Here is a 20,045-nt window from a genome sequence, read left to right on the forward strand (position 1 = left end):
CAAATTAGTTTTTCACTCAGTACTAAAGTATCCTTAACATCTCCCTTCTCCCATGCTTTAATACAGTAGCATGAGAGATATGAAAGCGTTTTATAAACACAAGGTCCCTGGTTTGAATCCACTAGTTTGAACATTTGCACTTCTAAATCATATTCTAAGTAAATATGTTCACACACTCTCTCTCAGTATAGCCTACTGACAGTCAATATCATGGTTCTGAATCATCAGTACAAAAGGACCCCAATGTAAACAAGCCATTGTGCTTTCTTGGGTTTAAATCCTATTAATAGACCTTGAATCTGAACTGTACTGTCCTGTGCTTTTCCTATGCGAACTTCTTAAGTATTCAATCAATGGTCTGTATAATATTTGGTCAAAAATGATTGAGGATAAAGACACGTAATTCTGCCACAAATAGTATGCTTTATTATCTCTTATGATTAAGAAAAGTTGGATATTCTTATTTTTACAAAACAACAATGCCTTATTATATGAACATCAGAAAAGATCAGCGGTTACAAGCAGATAATGACATTAAAATGGCCTGAGGTTTTTAAATGGAGTGATTGTTTGGCACAAGAAAGAGACAGAGGTGACATATTTGGTCTCTGAGGACACTCTGGGTGCCGAAGACCAGAAGTTGGTTCAGTGGTTCTCAAACTTTTTTCCCGGAAATGAATGCCCTCATTGATCATACTACAACGTCACTCAAAAGTATCAAAAGCAGCAGATCTACAAGCTCGAAAGGTGGCGTGAAGCAACGCGATTTGAGCTTGTCGATCTGTTACTTTTGAATCCTGAAAAGTAACCGTTTTAGACGTAAGGTTTCCCACCAGACAGAGATGATATATTAGGCCAACCCCAGCATAACGGGGTCCATTACAGTAACACAGTCCATTTGGTTCCAATAAAATTTCCTGAGGACCCCTTGGGACCACCTCAAGGACCCCTGGCTGGGGGTCCCCCGCCGGATCCCACTTTTTTGAGAACCAACTGCTGTAGAGCGTGTGCTACATCTTCAGCCAGGTCAGGTCATCAGATCTGAAACAAGACACACAGAAAGAGCTGTAATCAATATTCTCAGAACAACAGAAATCCTGTTTAATCTAATTTGTTATAATTTGCACATTAATAAGTCTCCAAAGCTAAACTATCTCTTCCCCAAGTCTGTAATTCTGCCCGGTAAAAGAACAGAACAGAAATCTCTTCAGAACCGAAGGGTGTTCGATGACGAATCATGACGCAGCGTTCATGGAAATGTAAATTAAAAATTGCGTTTTTAAATTTCAATTTCTGCAAAGCAGCAAGCTAGCTAAAAGGTTTGAAAATGTTCGCCAATAACGACATCCCCAAAATAGTGATTATTAAATGTATGGTTGCAGACAAGATGTAATGTAATGGATTGAGATGCACTCAGCGTTGATCTAAAATCAGATTCATCTGCAAAAGAAAAGGTCTGAGTTGGGGAAAATTAATTTGAGGTTAAATGTGAACACATAGACACTACATTGCCACATAGACACTACAGTACCTAGCCTCGTTCCCAGTCTTTACTCATCTCCGAGCAGAAAGGCCTAATAATGCAGAGAGTAAGATCTTTTGCGACCAATAGCAACCCTCGTTTCATTCACAGAGAATGTAAACAGATTTGTAAAAGCCTCAACGTCATTTCCTTGGGGAGGTGCTTCCGTTTAGACACTCAACCAGCTGCAGTAGGTCTTGCCCAGCGCGGACGCTACCTATCAGTAACGGGGGCCTCACACTCACTGAGCTTGTGTCTTCGTTATGGTCGTTCCTGTGGACATCAGCTCTGCCAGGCGAGCCACAGCGGGGTCAAACATCAGGCTGGCTGCCGCTACCACCACCTCCTCTCTATTCAGGGGGGGGGGGGGGGACAGAGAGACAGACACACACAGTTGTATCATCAAACCACAGCGGCACAGCAGATACACCCTGTCCACACTCAACACTCACTGGTTTTTCATTTGTTTCCTATGAAAAGGTAACACTCAGTACGAAGAGTGCAGATTTGTATTCTTAAATAAACTTGTGTTGTGAGCTTGTTAGCTATTTTTGAATAGCCGACGTAGATACAGTTAAGGTGGTTACACTGATTTTAATCCTATAGAAACACATTTAGCTGGGGGCCCCCTGGAATCCCCTCAAGGACACCTGGGGGTCCCCGGACCCCACTTACAGGACCACTGGCGTAGAGAACAGTTAAAACACACTTCAATTTTGGCAGTGAGCGAGAGTTTCACAGAATGCTCGCCTCTCACTGAAAACAAATGACTAAATGCGTCAATCCCTCCGCCATGTGAAGCCACCTTTAGTCTGCTGGTACTCACTAGGGCATTCACCAACTATTAGAATATTCGAATATCAAAGTCACTATTCGATGTTGTTGATGTTGTTGTTTTTTTTCTCTTTAATAAAAACATAGTTTATAAAGCTTGGCTAGATAGGAAGTCATAATAATGAGTTGTCAATGCCCCTGGTGGATGAATTTGTCAATGCTTTATACCAGGGGTTCTCAAACCTTTTTAGGCCGTGACCCCCAAAATAAACATATTTGAACTGGGGTTGAATAATTCGAATACTAAAAATCACTATTCGTGAATGCCCTGGTACTCACTTGATATAAAATGCCAGGAACTTCCTTTCCTCCACTTTGCCTTTGAATATGATCTCTGTGTATCCCTCCCCGAACCCTGCAATTACCAAATCAGGAGAAATAAATTGTGAGACGTTAAGAAAACATGTTTCAATCTGATCTAGGGTGGATTTAGAACACCGAACCATAAAGGTTGGTTGTAGGGCGGGTCTAAATCAAATGTCACAATATTATTCTTTTACATTTTTAACTATTCAGTCACCTGCGTATCGGATACTCTTCCCAAGCAACACAGTCCAGAAGAACGGGACAGAATCAATCTTGGTTGGTTTCTTTAGCATGTTTAAGGCGGCTGCCCTCCCTGGGGTCCGAGAGACGAAAAACAAAACAAAATTATATTATAACACTCATCAACTCACCAATTCACCATCATAGAATCTTATCGACGCTGGTGGGCAGGAACCTTGTTTCAAAATAATTATTTTTATGGAAAAATCCATCCATGTATAAAATAGGGAATTTATTTATGGAAATACATACATAAGATGAAATATGTAGATATAAACATCTTGGCACAAAGCGCTCAAAGTTAGTTGTACGCCCAGGGTCCCATTGGCCGAGCTTCGCGTGACGCGTAATGAAATTAAATAATAAATAGCACCGCTCACTTCACTCTAAGTGTGATTTTCTTTTTACCGATGTGTGCCCAGATTGCTCTGCTACATGTATATAGGGAGCACCCTTCATTAATTAAAACGGAGGCGTTCCCAGCGTTCCCTGACGCAACGCTCGATGCGCCCAGTGGAGTGGGGGGGTTATCTGGCATCTGCTTCCCTGATCGGCTCCCACACTCCCAAGCGTGTGGGACTTTGCAGATTGGCCGGGCTTTGCGGGACATTTGTGGCGCCGTGCCAATTATAACAGTGCTCAGTTTGACCATCTATAGAACTTTGAACTGAATTGATTGAAATTTGAATGGAAAGGGAGGCAAAGTAACCATGTCATTTTAGATTCTAGCGTTGGCTATTCCATTGTGAAATAGCAGACATACAAGCTCACAGCGCGTCACTTTGTGCCGTGCTGTGAGCTTGTACATCGGCTGTTTTTTCGAACTGTACTGATTTAGAAGGCATTATTTCATAGAATCTGCCCTCGGGTCTTTAAAAGCAGTTAAAGAGCCGGTGTGGTGAAATGCTGCGATGGACCCTACACCTGAAGGGAGAGCCGAACCTACTACACAACTACTACGCTGCTGTGGCCGTGGGCAACAGGATCTGGTACTTCGGTGGCTCCTGCACCATCAGGGGTCAGGTGGAGGTGCACATGTTCAACACGGTGTCTTTGCGCTGGAGTAAGCTGCCCGCGGTGACGGTCGGTGGAGAACAACGTCCCCCCGAGGTGCCCTCCATCTTCTGGGGCCACACGGCTGTGCTGATGGACGACGTGGTCTACATCTGGGGCGGGTATCCTCACTGCAACGTCATGTATGCCTTTAACGTCGACGACCACTGCTGGTTCACACCTGAGGTGTCCGGCGCCGTCCCCGAGGGGAGGGACGACCACTCGGCCTGCCTGTTGGGGAGGGTCATGTACATCTACGGAGGGTTCAACGATTCGACCGGATATTCCAACGACATCTACAAGTTGGACACCGTTGCCATGGTGTGGTCGTTGGTCGACGCCAGCGGCACCCCGGCGTCTGCCTCGGACTGTCACTCCGCCACCCTCATCGGGGCCCAGATGTTCGTGTTCGGGGGCCAAGGGACCGAGGATCACCCCTACAGCGTTACAGTGTTCGACACAGAGACTGACAGCTGGCTGAGCGGTACTCCTTCTGCCCAGCGCCTTCCGGAAGGACGCGTGGGTCATCCGGCCTTCGCCTTCAACGGAGAGCTGTACGTATTCGGCGGCGAGAGCTTCGCCCAGACCTTCACCGATCTGTGGAAGTTCAGCCCAGACACCTTCTCCTGGTCGAAGGTGGAACCCCGGGGGAAAGGCCCGTCGCAGAACTTCTGGTGTTGCTGTTGCATGCTGGGAGATCGCGTCGTCATCTTTGACGATGACCTGTACATCCTGGACTTAAGTCCTAGTCTGAAGACATTATGTAAGCTAGCGGTTATTCGGTACGGTGTGGAACAGTCGGAACTCCCTCACGACATCAGGTGGGAATTGGCAGCCATGATGAAACGACCAGCCAGCCCACCAAGAAGAGGTGGAGGAATCAGCAACAGAAGAAATCAGACAAGGTGAATTACATGTAGCTGTGGGACTTCTTGTATCAGTCCATAATTGTGTAAATCATGTCCACTCGGCTTACGGGACCTATAGAACATTACTAGCCAATTACAATGCTCCTGTCCCTCCAGCTCATGGGATATATACTCATAATCGCAGGAATGCAATATTCCAGTGTCCATTTTTTTGTACCTTTTGTTTTATTTTTGAGCAACCGCTCCTACATCTGGCTTCATCTGTATGTAAGTATGTCCCGCCACATTCCACATCGGCCAAGCTTCATGGGGCGCTTAAAGAAATGTACTCATAAATAGCACCGCTCACTTCACACTGGGTGTGATTTTTTTTAAACCAGATGGGGATGTTCTCTACCTTGTGTAAGAAGGAAAAGAAAACTAGATTGCACTCGGTCGAGGTGCCAACTTGCGGCTTGTGCACTCGTGGCCAGTAACATACCCACATTCACCGTCAGCCAGATACAGACAGCACCTATCGCCCTACTTTAAAGTGATCTGTATCTGGCTGGTTGTGGATGTGGGTATGTGACAACACTTGTTAGTTGGTGGTGACGTCTCTTGGTGGTGACATCACAGAGAACTCTGCTCCCTCATTAACATATAGATAGACAACACTCTCCTTTGTACCATCAGCCGGATATACTTGCGCTCTCTGCTGGCGCAAGTAAATACACCAAATCCATCAATGGCGCTCTGAACCTACTAAACAAATCTGTCAATGGCAATGGATGAGTGTTAATATAGTTATATAGTTAGTAATAATTTTATCGATTTTAAGCATATTTTGTACTTTGGCTATTCAAAAATAGCAGATATACAAGCTCATAGCACATTATTTCGTGCTATGAGCTTGTATATCTGCTACTTTTGAAAAATCTTGAAATTGTGTGCAAATCTTTGAATATAGACTACATATATTTTTAAAAGCGAACATTTTCTAACCTAATTCCTTTCTTCTGGGGGTCCCTGGCACAAAATATTTTTTGAGATGGGGTTGGCGGCCAAATACATATCATTTTGGGGGTCCTCCTCAACATGTTTCTGCTAGGGATGGGACGATAATCGTCATTATCATTAATCGTGATGAAAACACCCACAATAATCGTATCGTGGAGATTTAAATTTATCGTGAAATTATTCTCCTTCATGCACTGGGATCAATTCACCTTTATTTGCTGAGCTGCTTATCTGGTACCACTTGTCTTAAACCCCCTCTATAATTGGTAAAACGAACCTGGAAATAACGTACTTGATACAGTCTTTTTTTCCACTCTACTAAATCTCTTTGCGACGCGTTAAGAGCTTGTAGATCGGCTATTTTTTGGCAAATGTTCTGCCCCAGGATAATGGATGTTGGGGATATTTTCATTATCGCGATAATATCGTAAATCACAATTTCTTTGGTCACAATAATCTTGCCATGACATTTTCATATAGTCCCATTCCTAGTTTCCGCCTGACAGCGTCAGTGTTCCGATGCTTTAGTGAATCCCTGGCTGTGGTACCGTGTGCTAGAGCCATCTGCCAGTGACCGATGTTCACCCTCTGGTCTCCACGGATGGTCAGAGGGAAGGAGGTCACGTCTCCTGCCCCGAACACATCAGCCACGTTGGTCTTCATAAACTGCCATGGGACGACAACAGTGTGTGCAGTAAATGTAGGACGTTAGGGCTGTCACCATAACACATTAAGTTGACGATTAATTGTCACAAGAATAATTGCGATTAACGATTTAATTGTGTCATTGAAAATTGGAAGGTATGACAGTACGTCGTGTGGTTACAATTGCCATCTAAATGCCTTTCAGAATACCTTGTCAACAATCACAGCCTTCCTGGAATCCACCTCTATCTGGCTTCCGGCCAAGAAGTCAGAATTGGGAATGACACCTGAGGGAGAAAAATCTATTATTAATACATGTTTAGTTTTTATTGATTCTCTACACAAACAAGAACAATCTGCAAATGTTTGGTAAGCTATAGCACTCTAAGACAGGAAAGTTAAAGGGAAAGTGTTTCTGCCGTGCTATTAATTCACCAGAAAATATAGATTTCCAAACTGTTGTTTGTGCCACTTCAAATATTACAAGATATTACAGGCATCAACCTGTATGAACTATATGAATAGATTTAGACATTCGCCAGCGATTATTTCGCATTTTTCTTTTTTCCTCATGCCTCCTTTAGACAGGAAAGTCAACAAATATTTGTAAACATGTAAACTAGCTTCTCAGGAAAGCCAGAGCCAACATGCAATGGGAAAGTTTAGTAAAGTGAATTGACAACAGTTACGTGTCCTACATGTACAAAACAAATGCATACAGGAAAGGCGTGTTTATAGCTTCACTCAAATCAAGTATGCAGGAACTGTATCATTACAACTGTCTCAGTTCTGGTTGGCGTTTATGGATTTTTATCTTAGTAATAATAATTTACCAGCTCCTACAATCACCACGTCAGCTTCCAGGACGGTACCGCTCTTCAGAACCACCTCTTTCACCTGGACGAAGCACATTTTGTCACGAATTTTCAGATATTTGAATTTCCAGAATACTTAGTTTCAGTGTGAGTAGAAATGGGAGTAAATCGTCTCTGTACGGTGGAAACCTCATATGTCTAAATGAGTTACTATTTCAAAACTGTATCAAAAATAGCAGATCTACAAGCTGAAATCACGCCTGTAGATTTCAATGCTTTTGTGTGACGCTTTAGTATGGTCGAGTCGGAAATTAATTTACGAGAAATACACAAACAGTTAAAATATGGAGATGAGAGGTTTCTGTCTGACGCCAACGACATGTAGAATTACGGTACCTTTCCATTCTCTCCCCTGATCTCAACGACGGCGTCGTTCATGTAAAACTTGACATTCTGTTCTGCAAGCATCTTAAAAAGAGAAACATGGTTAGAACTAGAAGCTCTCTACTTGCGGAAAAAAAGCAACAGGAGTCTCCCTGTCTCTGCAACTCTTTAATAATAGAAAATACATTTTCAGGTGGGTTGCCAATATCAGCCAATCAGGGGGGAAAAAAGCATTTTTTTACTAAAAAGGTGTAGAGACACAGCCCTGTTACTGAACAAACACTATAGCAATGAGTAGAAGACAAAAATATATGCATTCATAATCATTTGTGATAAATGTATATTCAACTTTGGTTTTCGGCACTCACAATGACAAGCCACTAGGGGTCAGTGTTTCCTACCTGCATAGTCATCTTGCCAATCTGTGGGCCCAGTGAGTGCTCAAACGGGTACGTTGTGGTGCCCACCATGCTCACACTGGCTGCTTTGTCTGCCAAGTAGGAAGCCACCTCCATGCCTGTGGCACAAACAAAGGAACCAGGTTGGGATGGCCTGTGATGCAAGTTATGTCTAACCCAGGGGTCTGCAATGTTTTTGACATGAAGAGCCATGTTTTTATCTTCTTGACAGTCTACGTGCCATATCAACATTACACCACATCAAAATAAAATATTTACAATATTTGTAAATAAATACTCTATCTCTATACTTGACTGGTGTCCCCCCAGGGTCTATACTTGGGCCTCTTATTTTTACCCACTACCCATCTACATTTATTGAAATATTTGAGTAAGATATGGTCAATTTGAAGCTTGTTAAGTCAGAATAGGCAAAACAGAGAAAACAGCTTCCAAAGATGTCACACTTTCAGAGCCTGAAATGACCCGACAGGCCGATAACAATGGGTAATTTATTCAACCACTAACTAATGTGCTATCTGGGAGGAAAAATATACAGCAACAACAAAACAATACTCCCAAGGACTGGGGACCATTATAAGATGAAATGAGTTTTATTTTTGCAAGTGAAGAACGACAGTGGAGGTAAAAGCAGATTAGATTTGTCATTTTAAAGATAACTTCAGCAGGATAGGAAGCTGCAAACCAGAATGTCTGGCCTGGGATACAATATGCGGAAGCGTGGACGCAGGAAATTAAATAGACAGAAGTAACCATTCTTTTGTTATATACATATTTCACATGTCGTCTTCTTCTTCTACATGTAGTTGATGGATTGAGTTCATAGGACCACAATGGAAACATTATCCTTTTAGCATTGCTTGTTAAATTGTACCTGCCGTACTGTTACTGCAACGTCTTAATAAAGTATTCAATCAATCAATCAATCAAATAAATCACCTATGGAGGTGGTTTAACCAGCTCAGTGGCCTTGCACCCTGGGCAAGATATAACTTCCGCTTGGTTCCAAGATTTCTAGCGGAAGTGCTGCATTTAACGGACGTTACGTCATGCAGTGCAGGTCTTTTTACATTGCCCAGCGAAAAAAATACAACTTCCGGGAAAATTCAGCCCCACCTAGAATGGTCTCTGCCTCATATCTTGACCAGGCTTTTCTCTTCGCAGATGAGTAAGCCTGGCTACGCGAGGCTAGTGGCCTTGTGGTTAAGAGTGTTGGCGCTGAGACTGGGATATCGGGGTTCGATCCCAGCCCGGGTCATACCAAAGACCCAGTGCCTCCCTGCTTGGCACTCAGAATCAGAGGTTGGATGGTACATCCCGCTGCCTCACGCTACAGAAACAGGAGGCAGGGCTCCTGCCCTATGGGCCTCATGCCTCGGCAAGGCTTACTTACTGATGAAGGAGGCTCCGACGACGACAGCCTTGTGGCCCACAGAGCAGCTGTGGATGTCTTTGGCGTCTTCATGAAACTGCAACAACTTGACTCCCTGAAGGTCCCAGCCTGGACAGCTGAGCGGCCGTGCTCTATGAAGAGAACAACCTGCTTTATGACGGGGCTCCACTCATCATTCCCACATTCCATTATTCCAAACGTTAGATAGTTAGTGTAGGTATAGGGTTGGTATGGGTTAGTGTAGGTATGGGGCTAGTTAAAATGGCTTAGTGTAGGTATATGGCTAGCTATAGTGGGTTAGGCTAGGTTTTAGAGACTTTGATATATTGTGTTTTTGGCAAAACTTTAGTTTTGTTCTAAATACAATATAGGGAATGTGTGCTTTTGCCATCTTGTTGTAAAGAAGAAGCTGTAATTATGCCTCACAGAGGAAGTTTTTTTCTTCCCTATGAAAGCACTATAAAAAGAAACTTGCTTTCGTCATCCTTTTTACAGGTCATCTTGCAAATTATGTCCTGCAATTATTCTGAGACTGCACACATATAATGCGCCGACGGTATAATGACATGGCAGCTTATGACACTGGTTCTCAAAGAAGGGTCCGGGGACACCCAGGGGTCCTTGTACAGTAGATCTGCTATTTTCAAAAGATTTTTAATACATTTGAGTACTTTCTACTTTTGGTACTTTAAGTACATTTTGATGCCAATACCTTTGTACTTTTACTTTTGAATTCTGGAGTGTTTCGTTTGCAGTATTTATACTGTTACTTAAGTAAGAAATGTGAGTACTTTTCCAACCACTGCATAATGATGTGATAAGAGAGAAGTAGTGAATCCAACCTGCAGCCGGTGGAGATGAGCAGTTGGTCATAATGATGCAGAGTGCCGTCATTCAACTTCACCTTCTTGTTAGATGGGTTTACTGACACCACCTGCAACATACATGTAGAGTATGTACACACTCATGGATTAAACCCAAACTAAACCTCACCACAAGATTTGTGAAACAGTGTGATAAAGGAGCCACGCACACTGTTCGAACAAGTAAAACGCCCTAATGTCGTTTAGCGACCGTCAGGTCGACAGAGCTTCTAAATACGTTGCTGCTTTCACACTCACTGACATAGCTCTGTGCTAGGGATGGGCAATTAATCGGCCATCATCTATTGTTATCGGCGATGTTGGCCTTAAAATACAATATCAGTATCGAACCGATATTGAAACAATATATCGGGGTGCCGGGGTCACCACCATGATGGAAGAAATCACGATGGAAGAGTTCCATGTAGATGCCACACAGTTATTATAGCCAGTTTATTTATTTTTGGAGCTGTGTGAAGCACAGGCTCCCTATACGTGGCTGTGTGGGTCTGTCTGTCTGTGTGTGTGTCTGTGTGTATGTAGCCTGAACTTCCTAAACTTCGGCACGCTACTAGTCCCACAGTTTTGCCACCACACACTCGCGCCATATGTCAAATCGACCGGCTTACTCGGGAATCGTGGGCTAGTAACTTGCTAAGAGAAAGGTTCAATAGTTTAATTGATATTAATTTATTAGTGAATTAATTTTCCCCATTGACTTAGAATGGGAATCGCAAAAACTCACATTCAATTATTTGTCTCTCGCAAACCATAGGGGCTAGAGTTTCAAGACTTGGAGAGGAGGTTCATAATGATTTCAAGGATTAAATAAAAAATAATTGTGTCATTTGGCCGCATGGTGGCGACATAACACCCCACTTTACGTTTTGGCCTGTAACTCTTGAACCGTAGGTCGGAAAATTAAAAATATTTTTTCCCTGGATTCCTTGGGTCATGACGCATCTCCCCATATAGGCCACGCCCATTTGCGCCATGATAGATTTTCCGCCATCTTGAATTTTCTCCAAAACACACTTTTTGCTCCTTTTCCTACATATTTTCTTCAAATGTCACAAAAATCGGTACACATGATCCACACACACACACACACACACACACACACACACACACACACACACACACACACACACACACACACACACACACACACACACACACACACACACACACACACACACACACACACACACACACACACACACACACAGCTCCACTTCACACGGGTGTGATTTTTTCCTTCAGTGTCCATCTGGCCAGTGATGTATATTGGGCCAGTTACCCCTGGTACCCATATATGGAGATGGGCATAAAAGGGATTCTGTTAGTGTGACATCACAGTGAAGGCAGAGAGTGATCAGAGTATCAGTGATGTCAGTCATCTCCAAATGTGGGATCACTGATGTCAGTCAGTGATATCAGTCATCTCCAAATTTGGGCATTGTTTCAGTTACCATGGTGGCAACATTGTTCAGCATCAGTGATGTCAGCATGCAGACAGATGACAGACGACAGACAGACAGACAGACAGACAGACAGACAGACATTCCGTAAATTAACCTGTGTTTCTGTGTTTCTGCCCGACAGTGATGATCTGATTATGTCTGACCCGCTCACCTCTTTCTGTGTCCACACCTCTATTCCATACTGTTGGAAAAAGTCACTGGAACGTAGGAGGATGTTGCTGCTGTCCAAGTTCAATGCCTGAAAAGACATTAATTTTGTTTCTACTGTGACCGTTGACATAAAACACATGAATACAAAAACAACCCCTCGACCTCCTGATGAAATCAGAATTGTAGATAAGTGAATGATAGCAACATGTAATGATTGATAGATAGATAGATAGATAGATAGATAGATAGATAGATAGATAGATAGATAGATAGATAGATAGATAGATAGATAGATAGATAGATAGATAGATAGATACCTTTATTATCCCAAGGGGGAAATTCAGTATGATATGTAAGCAATTTACCCCGAGTGAGAGGACATTATGCTCTCATAATGTCCGCAGTGAGGGTGTTATCGGACGAGGCGCAGCCGAGTCCGATAACACCCGCACTCAGGACATTATGAGAGCATAATGTCCGACCCCGAGTGGTAAATAGCTTTTCTACCACTTTTTCCCGTATACATGAAAGAAAACACATAGTTGTAACTTGCAAGGATCTTAAGTTACAATCATTATTGCCTATAAAACTTCCGCGAGACAGCAGATAGTTCCACAAACAACATCTTCTACTCACCAACAGATGGCGCCAACTCCATAGTAATCCATGCGTCTAGCTTACAGCTAAGCTAACGTCAGTTAAAAGCACCGTTCCGGCCGTAAATAGAGGCTGTTCGCTTCCAGAAAGGCATAGGTTCAGAGAAAAGGGGCTTTAAAGTTGGCGGATTGCATTGGATCCAAATAAATCGGCGACGATAGTACGCACGTTAGTAAACATAGGACCGCTGCGACCTTCATTTGTTGGTTGGGGGAAAGTCCCCGGATGTACACTGAGGCGCATTGATCTCGGACACACAACTTTGCGGCAGTTGTCCTCTCATAACCTCCGGAATTTAGCCAATCAGAATCCAGTATTTGAACACGTGACTCGAAAAAGTGGTAGAAGATACCGTATAGAGTTAATTTAGAGAACTAGATCTTTGCTTCTTGAAACTAAACAAAGCAACTCCTTCAGCAGGGCTCGGTATTATACTGTAAATAACACACTAGGGAGACACTCTGTGCTGGCACACATTCGTTCCACTTGCCTGCTTGGTTCAGTTAAAGATATTGCTTTAATGTATTAACAGTACAAATAATTTCACATTAGTGTAGATATCACCATCTGCCTTATCAGCCGATACCGATACAATCCCATACCAGCGTGCTTCTGCTGTACACTACCAACCTTACATGATATGATTGTTGTCATCAGGTTAAACCCTTTGTGAAACAAGATCATACAGAGATGAATGCCACAGAACTGTTCTTTTATTATACATACAGTACATAGGTCTTTTTGGATTATTTTACCAGTTTCTGTCCTCTGTTGTTCTTTTGTCTCCAGCTCTTACTCTATCTCCACCCTCTCCCCTTCTCACAAAAAACTACAAAATGATGGAGTGTGCACAGAAACACACTTTTTTGCGCCTGCAAAACCAGTGATGTGAAAAATAAAGTTGATTCTGACAGCTTAAATCAGCCATCATCACACCCACCACAATGTGTCCGACTGGCTCCATTATGAATGATGCTGGCTGGGGTTTACAGTAAGTGGTTAAAACCACCGATTCCTGGCCAAATGTGGGCAGAACATTTAAAGTCCACTGGAAGATTTTAGGACCAGAGGTTAAAAGAGAGAGAACGCTCCAGCCACACTGGCATGATCGCTGAAAGTTGGCTGGAATGTAACGCAGCAATACATTTGTCTTTTATCAGATCTGCCAATTAATGTTGACATAAGGCGTACAAATAAGTGAAGTGGACCCTAATGGATCCGTTGTACAGTAGACATGTTGTCTTTTGACGACTTTCCATTCTGTCATTGTTAGGCAACGCAATGTCGCACGCACACGCACACGCACACACACACACACACACACACACACACACACACACACACACACACACACACACACACACACACACACACACACACACACACACACACACACACACACACACACCCCAACAGCCTGCCTCCTTCCACTCACATCTGAATGTATGAACAGCAGTGAAGGTAAGTGATTCATTCATCTCTTTTGATGTACGGTACAAATCATGAGTTTTGATAAACCAACTGGTTTGGTTGTTTACTGTCAGAACTTTACACTCTTCAAGGGCCGGCTTCAAGGGCAGAGTCGATTGACCCTGTACTTTGTGACGGCCAGAGTCTCTAATCTACAAGCCATCACCAATTAACAATGACTGACACCTGGAAATATCCCTGCTCAGGACTGAAGTTGCTACAGGTGTGTGATTGAGTGTGGGAGATTCAGCTTGTATGCTGGCAGCAGCAAGGACAGTTGACCAGCATTCCAGATTTATTTTATTTTACCATTGAAGTGGCTCGAGTTGGAGCAAGTTATATAAGAAACCCACTGTTCACTTAAGTGTGTAACCAGGCCTGCAGATATTCAACCTCCAATGCGTTGGAATACAGGAAGGAGAATTGAAACCGAGGATGTGGATTGTTTGGAGAGGAGGATTTTCCATTCAGGATTCTTCCTGTGTTTGGAGTTGACCTTATTGGGACCATGTTCAACACACAGGTAACCTATATCTATATGGCAATTTTAACAGACACTCCAGTGCCACACACACACACACACACACACACACACACACACACACACACACACACACACACACACACACACACACACACACACACACACACACAGTATAACAAAAAGCAGCTAATTGAGGAAACCGTTGCAACTTACCTTACTCAGTTTGGGTTTATCGTATGGCGGCAGTGTGTCTCTGGTAACCATGACAACTCGACCCTCATAGCGGTTCTGTCGCAAAGTCTCAGCACACAGCAGAGAGGCGGGGCCTTTAGTGGACACAGAGGATGTGGGCAATAGACCAATTATTGTGTTTGACATGATGTAGAGATACTTGTTGCACTAAGTAGCATTGACTGTTATGGTCACTTTGATTTGGGCACTGTATTATATTGATAGTTGTGCTTTAGGACACTTTATGTATATATATTATTCGTTCCCTTTCTTGTTGTACCTTGCTCTTACTGTACTTACTGTACTCTGTACTCTGTTCTTGTTTTCTCTTTTTATCTTTTTCATACTTCTCTGTAACTTTGTAAATAACCTTATACTGCTGTGCTGCCTCTGGGCAACTGATTTTCCCCCTTGGGATAATAAAGGTATCTATCTAATTATTTGTTTACAAACACTGAGACTGGACGCACAGCTGCCTGTTTCATGTAATCAATTCCCAACAGATCAAACACTGGTTTTAGTCCATGGGCCATACGAGTTGTCGGTATCAAAAAGGTGGCAAAGGTTACCATGCATTTTATAAAAGCTCTATATCTGTAGATTACATTTTGGTATGATAACCCTTTCTTAGACACAGCTAAATTGGTGTTATCAGCTGCTAGAGTTGGTGTCCCATTAACTTTACATTACAGGGAAAAAAAATCTGCTTTAAGTAGCATATGAGGGGTCAAACTAGGGGGTTTTCATGATGCTGAATCCATTGCAAGCATCTGTTTTGCACAAAAAAACATTCCTTGGGCTAAAAACTGTCCCACAAGACCATGGATTAGTGATGAAAAGTGATGAGTCATCACTTTTCACACTTTTGTAGGGGCTGTTTTAGCCCCAGGAATGTTTTTAGTGCAAAACAGATGCTTGCAATGGATTCAGCATCATGAAAACCCCCTAGTTTGACACCTCTTATGCTACTTAAAGCAGATTAATTTGTAGCTTTTTTTCCCTGCAATGTAAAGTTAATGGGACACCAACTCTAGCGGATGATAACACTAATTTAGCTGTGTCTAAGAAAGGGTTATCATACCAAAATATAATCTACAGATATAGAGCTTTTCAAAAATGCATGGTAACCTTTGCCACCTTTTTAATACCGACAACCCGTCTGGCCCATGGACTATTTCAGTTCATTCAACCTCCTCTTGTGTGTTGGCTAGTGAGGCACGACCTAGCAAGATATAGTGCAACGACCCTGCAAGAGATCCGGGCGTAACTCGCTCCGCTGAGCGAGCAAGCTCTCTTGGCGTTGCGGGTTGCTTGCCTGGTTTGCTGAGTTGGGGGCCCGAGTTCTTCTCCCGTTTGGAGGTGAACTTCCCCACTCAGTCTGCTAAGCGTTACAATATATTTCATCGGTTTTGCGCAAAGGAATAGCTGACATACAAAAGCCTGCAACTGCGCATGGGCTGCAGTTGCGCAAGAAAGATCAGACAATTTAAAAATGAGCAGATCTAAACTTGAAGATCTGCTATTTGGCGATCGTTTGGACAGAAGGGTTGAAAGTGGTAAAGAAAAAAACATGGGAGACATAATTGCCGACATTGAAGTTGTTAAAAAAAGGTATAATAACCATGCATAATATCGCAAAGATTGATATATGGGTCAGGCTCGGTCTAGTGTTGGTTGGTATGAAAATAGCCCTTACCCCCTCCTATCAGCAGGATGGTATGGTCCACTCCTGGCACCCTGCTGCTCATCTCCTTGACCCTCTTGGTCAGCTTCAGAGACTGGAAGAATCCACAACAAACAGCCAGGGAAGTATTTTCATCAGAATAATTATTCCAAGCAAGGAAACGCAGCAAAATTGACATGTGGGAAATCCGACTTACTTTTTTGCTGATGGACACGTATACACTGCCATCTTCAACTTTTACCTGTTAAATGAAAAAATGTTTGAGTGGAGTTTATGCGTAATTAATGTTTGTGTAATGAAGATGACATGGTTTAATACAGTGTTTCTCAAACACTGTCGGGACCCATTTTTATGGGACTGCGAACCAATAACCCCCTCTTTTTTTAATAACCAATATAAATATTTTTTTAAAGAAGTGGTGAAAATAGCCAATCTACAAGCGCTCTACAAGCTAAAAGGTTCGGGAACCACAGGTCTAATAGGCTCTAATCATACCTGTAGCAGATATGTATGAAATTAAATATAAAAAAATATCAGATTTCAAACACTACTAAGGAAAAGGGAGGTAAGTCCCTCCCAAACCTGAAGGAGTATTATTATGCAGCACAACGAAGGCCATTCATCTGTCGGTGTGATGGAGAATTAGTTAAAACATTTTGAATTGGTTGGGGCGACCGCTGGCCTACTGGCATACCACATAGGCATTGATGCCTGGTGGCGTCGCCGGTTCGATTCCCTAACTGGACGACCTTTGCCGCATGTCACTCCCCGTCTCTCCCCCCATTTCCTGTCAGTCTACTGTCCTTTCAATAAAGGCATAATGGCCCAAAAACAAATCTTAATTTGAATTGAATATAATTGGCTTCAAATAACATTCCAAAACAGATTTTAAATGAGGATATGGAGCTGGCCAAATAAAATCCTTCAAAAACTTGTTTTGGGCCCATTCACACTGTTTGCATATGGATATGGTTGAGAGTTGTCAAACTATTCCAAATGGAGAGGAGGATTCAGATTTTGAGATGGTTTGCCTGGATTTTGGATTTAAACCAGGATTGTGCTCAAACTTATAAGTGCTGTTGGTATCACCTCATTTTGTACCATTACGGAGGCTGTGATACCAGTAGGCAGTAGGATCCTCTGATATGGATATATAAGATACTGGATGGATATTTTACATAGGGTATTGCTTGATAAGCAAATTCAGTCAGTTCCTTGTGTCAGCATGTTTATCCATCACATTCGTTCATTCATTTGAACTTATTCTGGATATCACATCATAGACAGGCAGACTGTACTGTACCTTGTAACAGGGCAGAGAGTCCAAACCTGGATATTCCTCAATATCTCCACTCCTGACATTGAAGCAGGCTCCATGAAAGGGACACCTCACCCGGTCTCCAATCAGTGCTCCTGAACCCACAGAGAACACACACTATTTACATTATTCACATTTATATACTGTAACACTTTGCACAGACAGCAGACGCAGCATTGTCCCTTTGAACACGCTGAGTGTACAAATTGGAAGATTTGTGGTGGTGTTTCAAATTAAAAGGTTTGAGAACCACTATTCTATTGGTGATTCCCTTTATTAATTAGAGGAGGAGCATTGTAATGACTGTTTTTTTTCTGATATCTACTGCATAGTCCTGTGTTCTATCCGTCTGTCATTCAATGTTATATGAGATACGTAAAGGTTTCCTGTGTAATAAGCCGAAAAGATTACTAGGATATCCTTTTAGTTGACCTTGTACCTGTGAACTGTACTGTCATGAAACTGTACCTTTTCCTATGGAAACTTCTATTAAAGTCTTCAATCAATCAATCAAGCTTAGTTTACCTTTAACGAGAGGAGCATTGTAATGACTGCACTGGCTTCCAATAGCGTTGTACTGGCCCTGGACTCGAACCAACAACACCTTCTGGTCCTCAACCATCACCTCCTTCATCCTAAAACACACACACACACACGCACACACACACACACACACACACACACACACACACACACACACACACACACACACACACACACGTTTAACGAAAATGTTTTAACAAAGAGAGAATGAAAACCAAAAATGGATTGTGTTCATTCTCGTGGTTTTACTTACTGTCCATCCTGCAGTTCAGACTCCTGACAAACCAGTCCAGTCACCACTTCTTCATCCATAGCTGCAAGACACCACACACACAATGGGGCCCGTGGACAGTGAAGGTTTGTTTTTCAGTGGATTTGTCTCCTATGAAGGTTAAACAAATTGAGCCCCAATGCACCAAAATAGCTATTGTCATTTGTGTTGGAAATTAACTTTTGCAACTCATGCATTTTCAGATGGCCAGGTTCAACGCCTCGCAGCGGCATTGTGAGCTTGTAGAGCTTTCACAATATTTATCTGTAGAACCGAGTCAAACCAGATCGAATGCCTCAACTCCTACATTCCAAGTGCGTGTCAGGGTGGGGGGGTCCCCAGTTCAAATATGATTATTTTGGGGTGGGCACAGCCTTAAAAGGTTGAGAACCACTGGTCTATGGTGAGTGTACAGATATTCCTGTATGCAGAAACTGAGGAATCAAACCGTATCACTCAGCCTCACACCTTGTGATGACTCACTGGATCTTCATGTGGAAATGAGGACTACATCATGTTTTCTTAGCTCCAGTATGACCTGCTAGACAGCTAGTAGAGCATCCTCCTCCACCATTGGTCATGGTTGAAAACTCGTGAATGTGAAATGCCGACCACCAGTGACCTCATCTTTCCCCAGCAGCTAAACATCACATGACTGTTCAGATGACAGTAGCAGTGATGATGAGAAGTGCAGCTGTCCAGTGGTTGTGGTTTAAGATTAAACATGTGAAGTCTACAAAATAGATTTTATGAATTCCCTAAAACAGAAAGAAACTGTGAAAAACGCAGGCCTACAGCAATAGGCTACATGAATTTTTCTCACACTTTTGCTAGGGTCACGGGGGCTCAATTTAACCTTCATAGATGACAAATAACCTAGATGACCAAATAAACCTTCAAATTAACCTGAAATGACCCAACTAAACAGTCTGAAAATAGAGAGCAGAGGTAACAAATATACCTAATAGTGATACATCAATGTACTGCCATTTCAAAAGGTAACAGTGGGCACCTAGAAATGGTAAAATAGCAAAACTTTTAACTTCACTTTTGGTTTATTTGTTTATTTTGTTCATCTTCACCAGTATCCATAACATCACACATATCAACAAAAAAAACTGTTACATTATGTTTTTAAAGTAATGTAGTGCATCAATACTTACTTCGCCGCGTGAGGGCAGTGTTTCACCATTTACAGCTGGGTATATGCTATGCATGGACCAGTTTATGTAGGTCTAGACGTCTAGTTTGTTTATGCTCCCTTTTGCACTAATTGTTGTCGCTTGCCGATAAGAGCTGCTCTACAAGCTTGTAGATAAGCTCTTAATTGTCGGTAAGCGACAGCCAGCAGCAGGTAACCTCACTCGTAGGCCTACATACATGATGATGTATGAATGGAACATACGGTAGC

General features: G+C 42.6%; 1 protein-coding gene across 1 annotated transcript; it reads right to left on the reverse strand.

Annotated features, from left to right (window-relative positions):
* Window positions 1-1,763: 1,763 nt before the first annotated feature.
* aifm4 (apoptosis inducing factor mitochondria associated 4) lies at window positions 1,764-18,454 on the reverse strand (the record flags this gene model as incomplete). The annotated part of the gene is made up of 16 exons (XM_080731659.1): window positions 1,764-1,872; window positions 2,636-2,711; window positions 2,877-2,975; window positions 6,372-6,489; window positions 6,679-6,755; window positions 7,302-7,365; window positions 7,680-7,751; window positions 8,069-8,184; window positions 9,480-9,610; window positions 10,322-10,413; window positions 11,978-12,064; window positions 14,801-14,913; window positions 16,515-16,587; window positions 16,699-16,743; window positions 17,806-17,915; window positions 18,346-18,454. 16 exons carry the CDS (start codon window positions 18,452-18,454, stop codon window positions 1,764-1,766), a joined length of 1,491 nt encoding a protein of 496 aa, XP_080587785.1.
* Between the last annotated feature and the right edge of the window lie 1,591 nt (window positions 18,455-20,045).

This window comes from Nannobrachium achirus (assembly GCF_963921795.1).
Source record: "Nannobrachium achirus genome assembly, chromosome: 8".
NCBI classification, from domain to species: Eukaryota; Metazoa; Chordata; class Actinopteri; order Myctophiformes; family Myctophidae; genus Nannobrachium; species Nannobrachium achirus.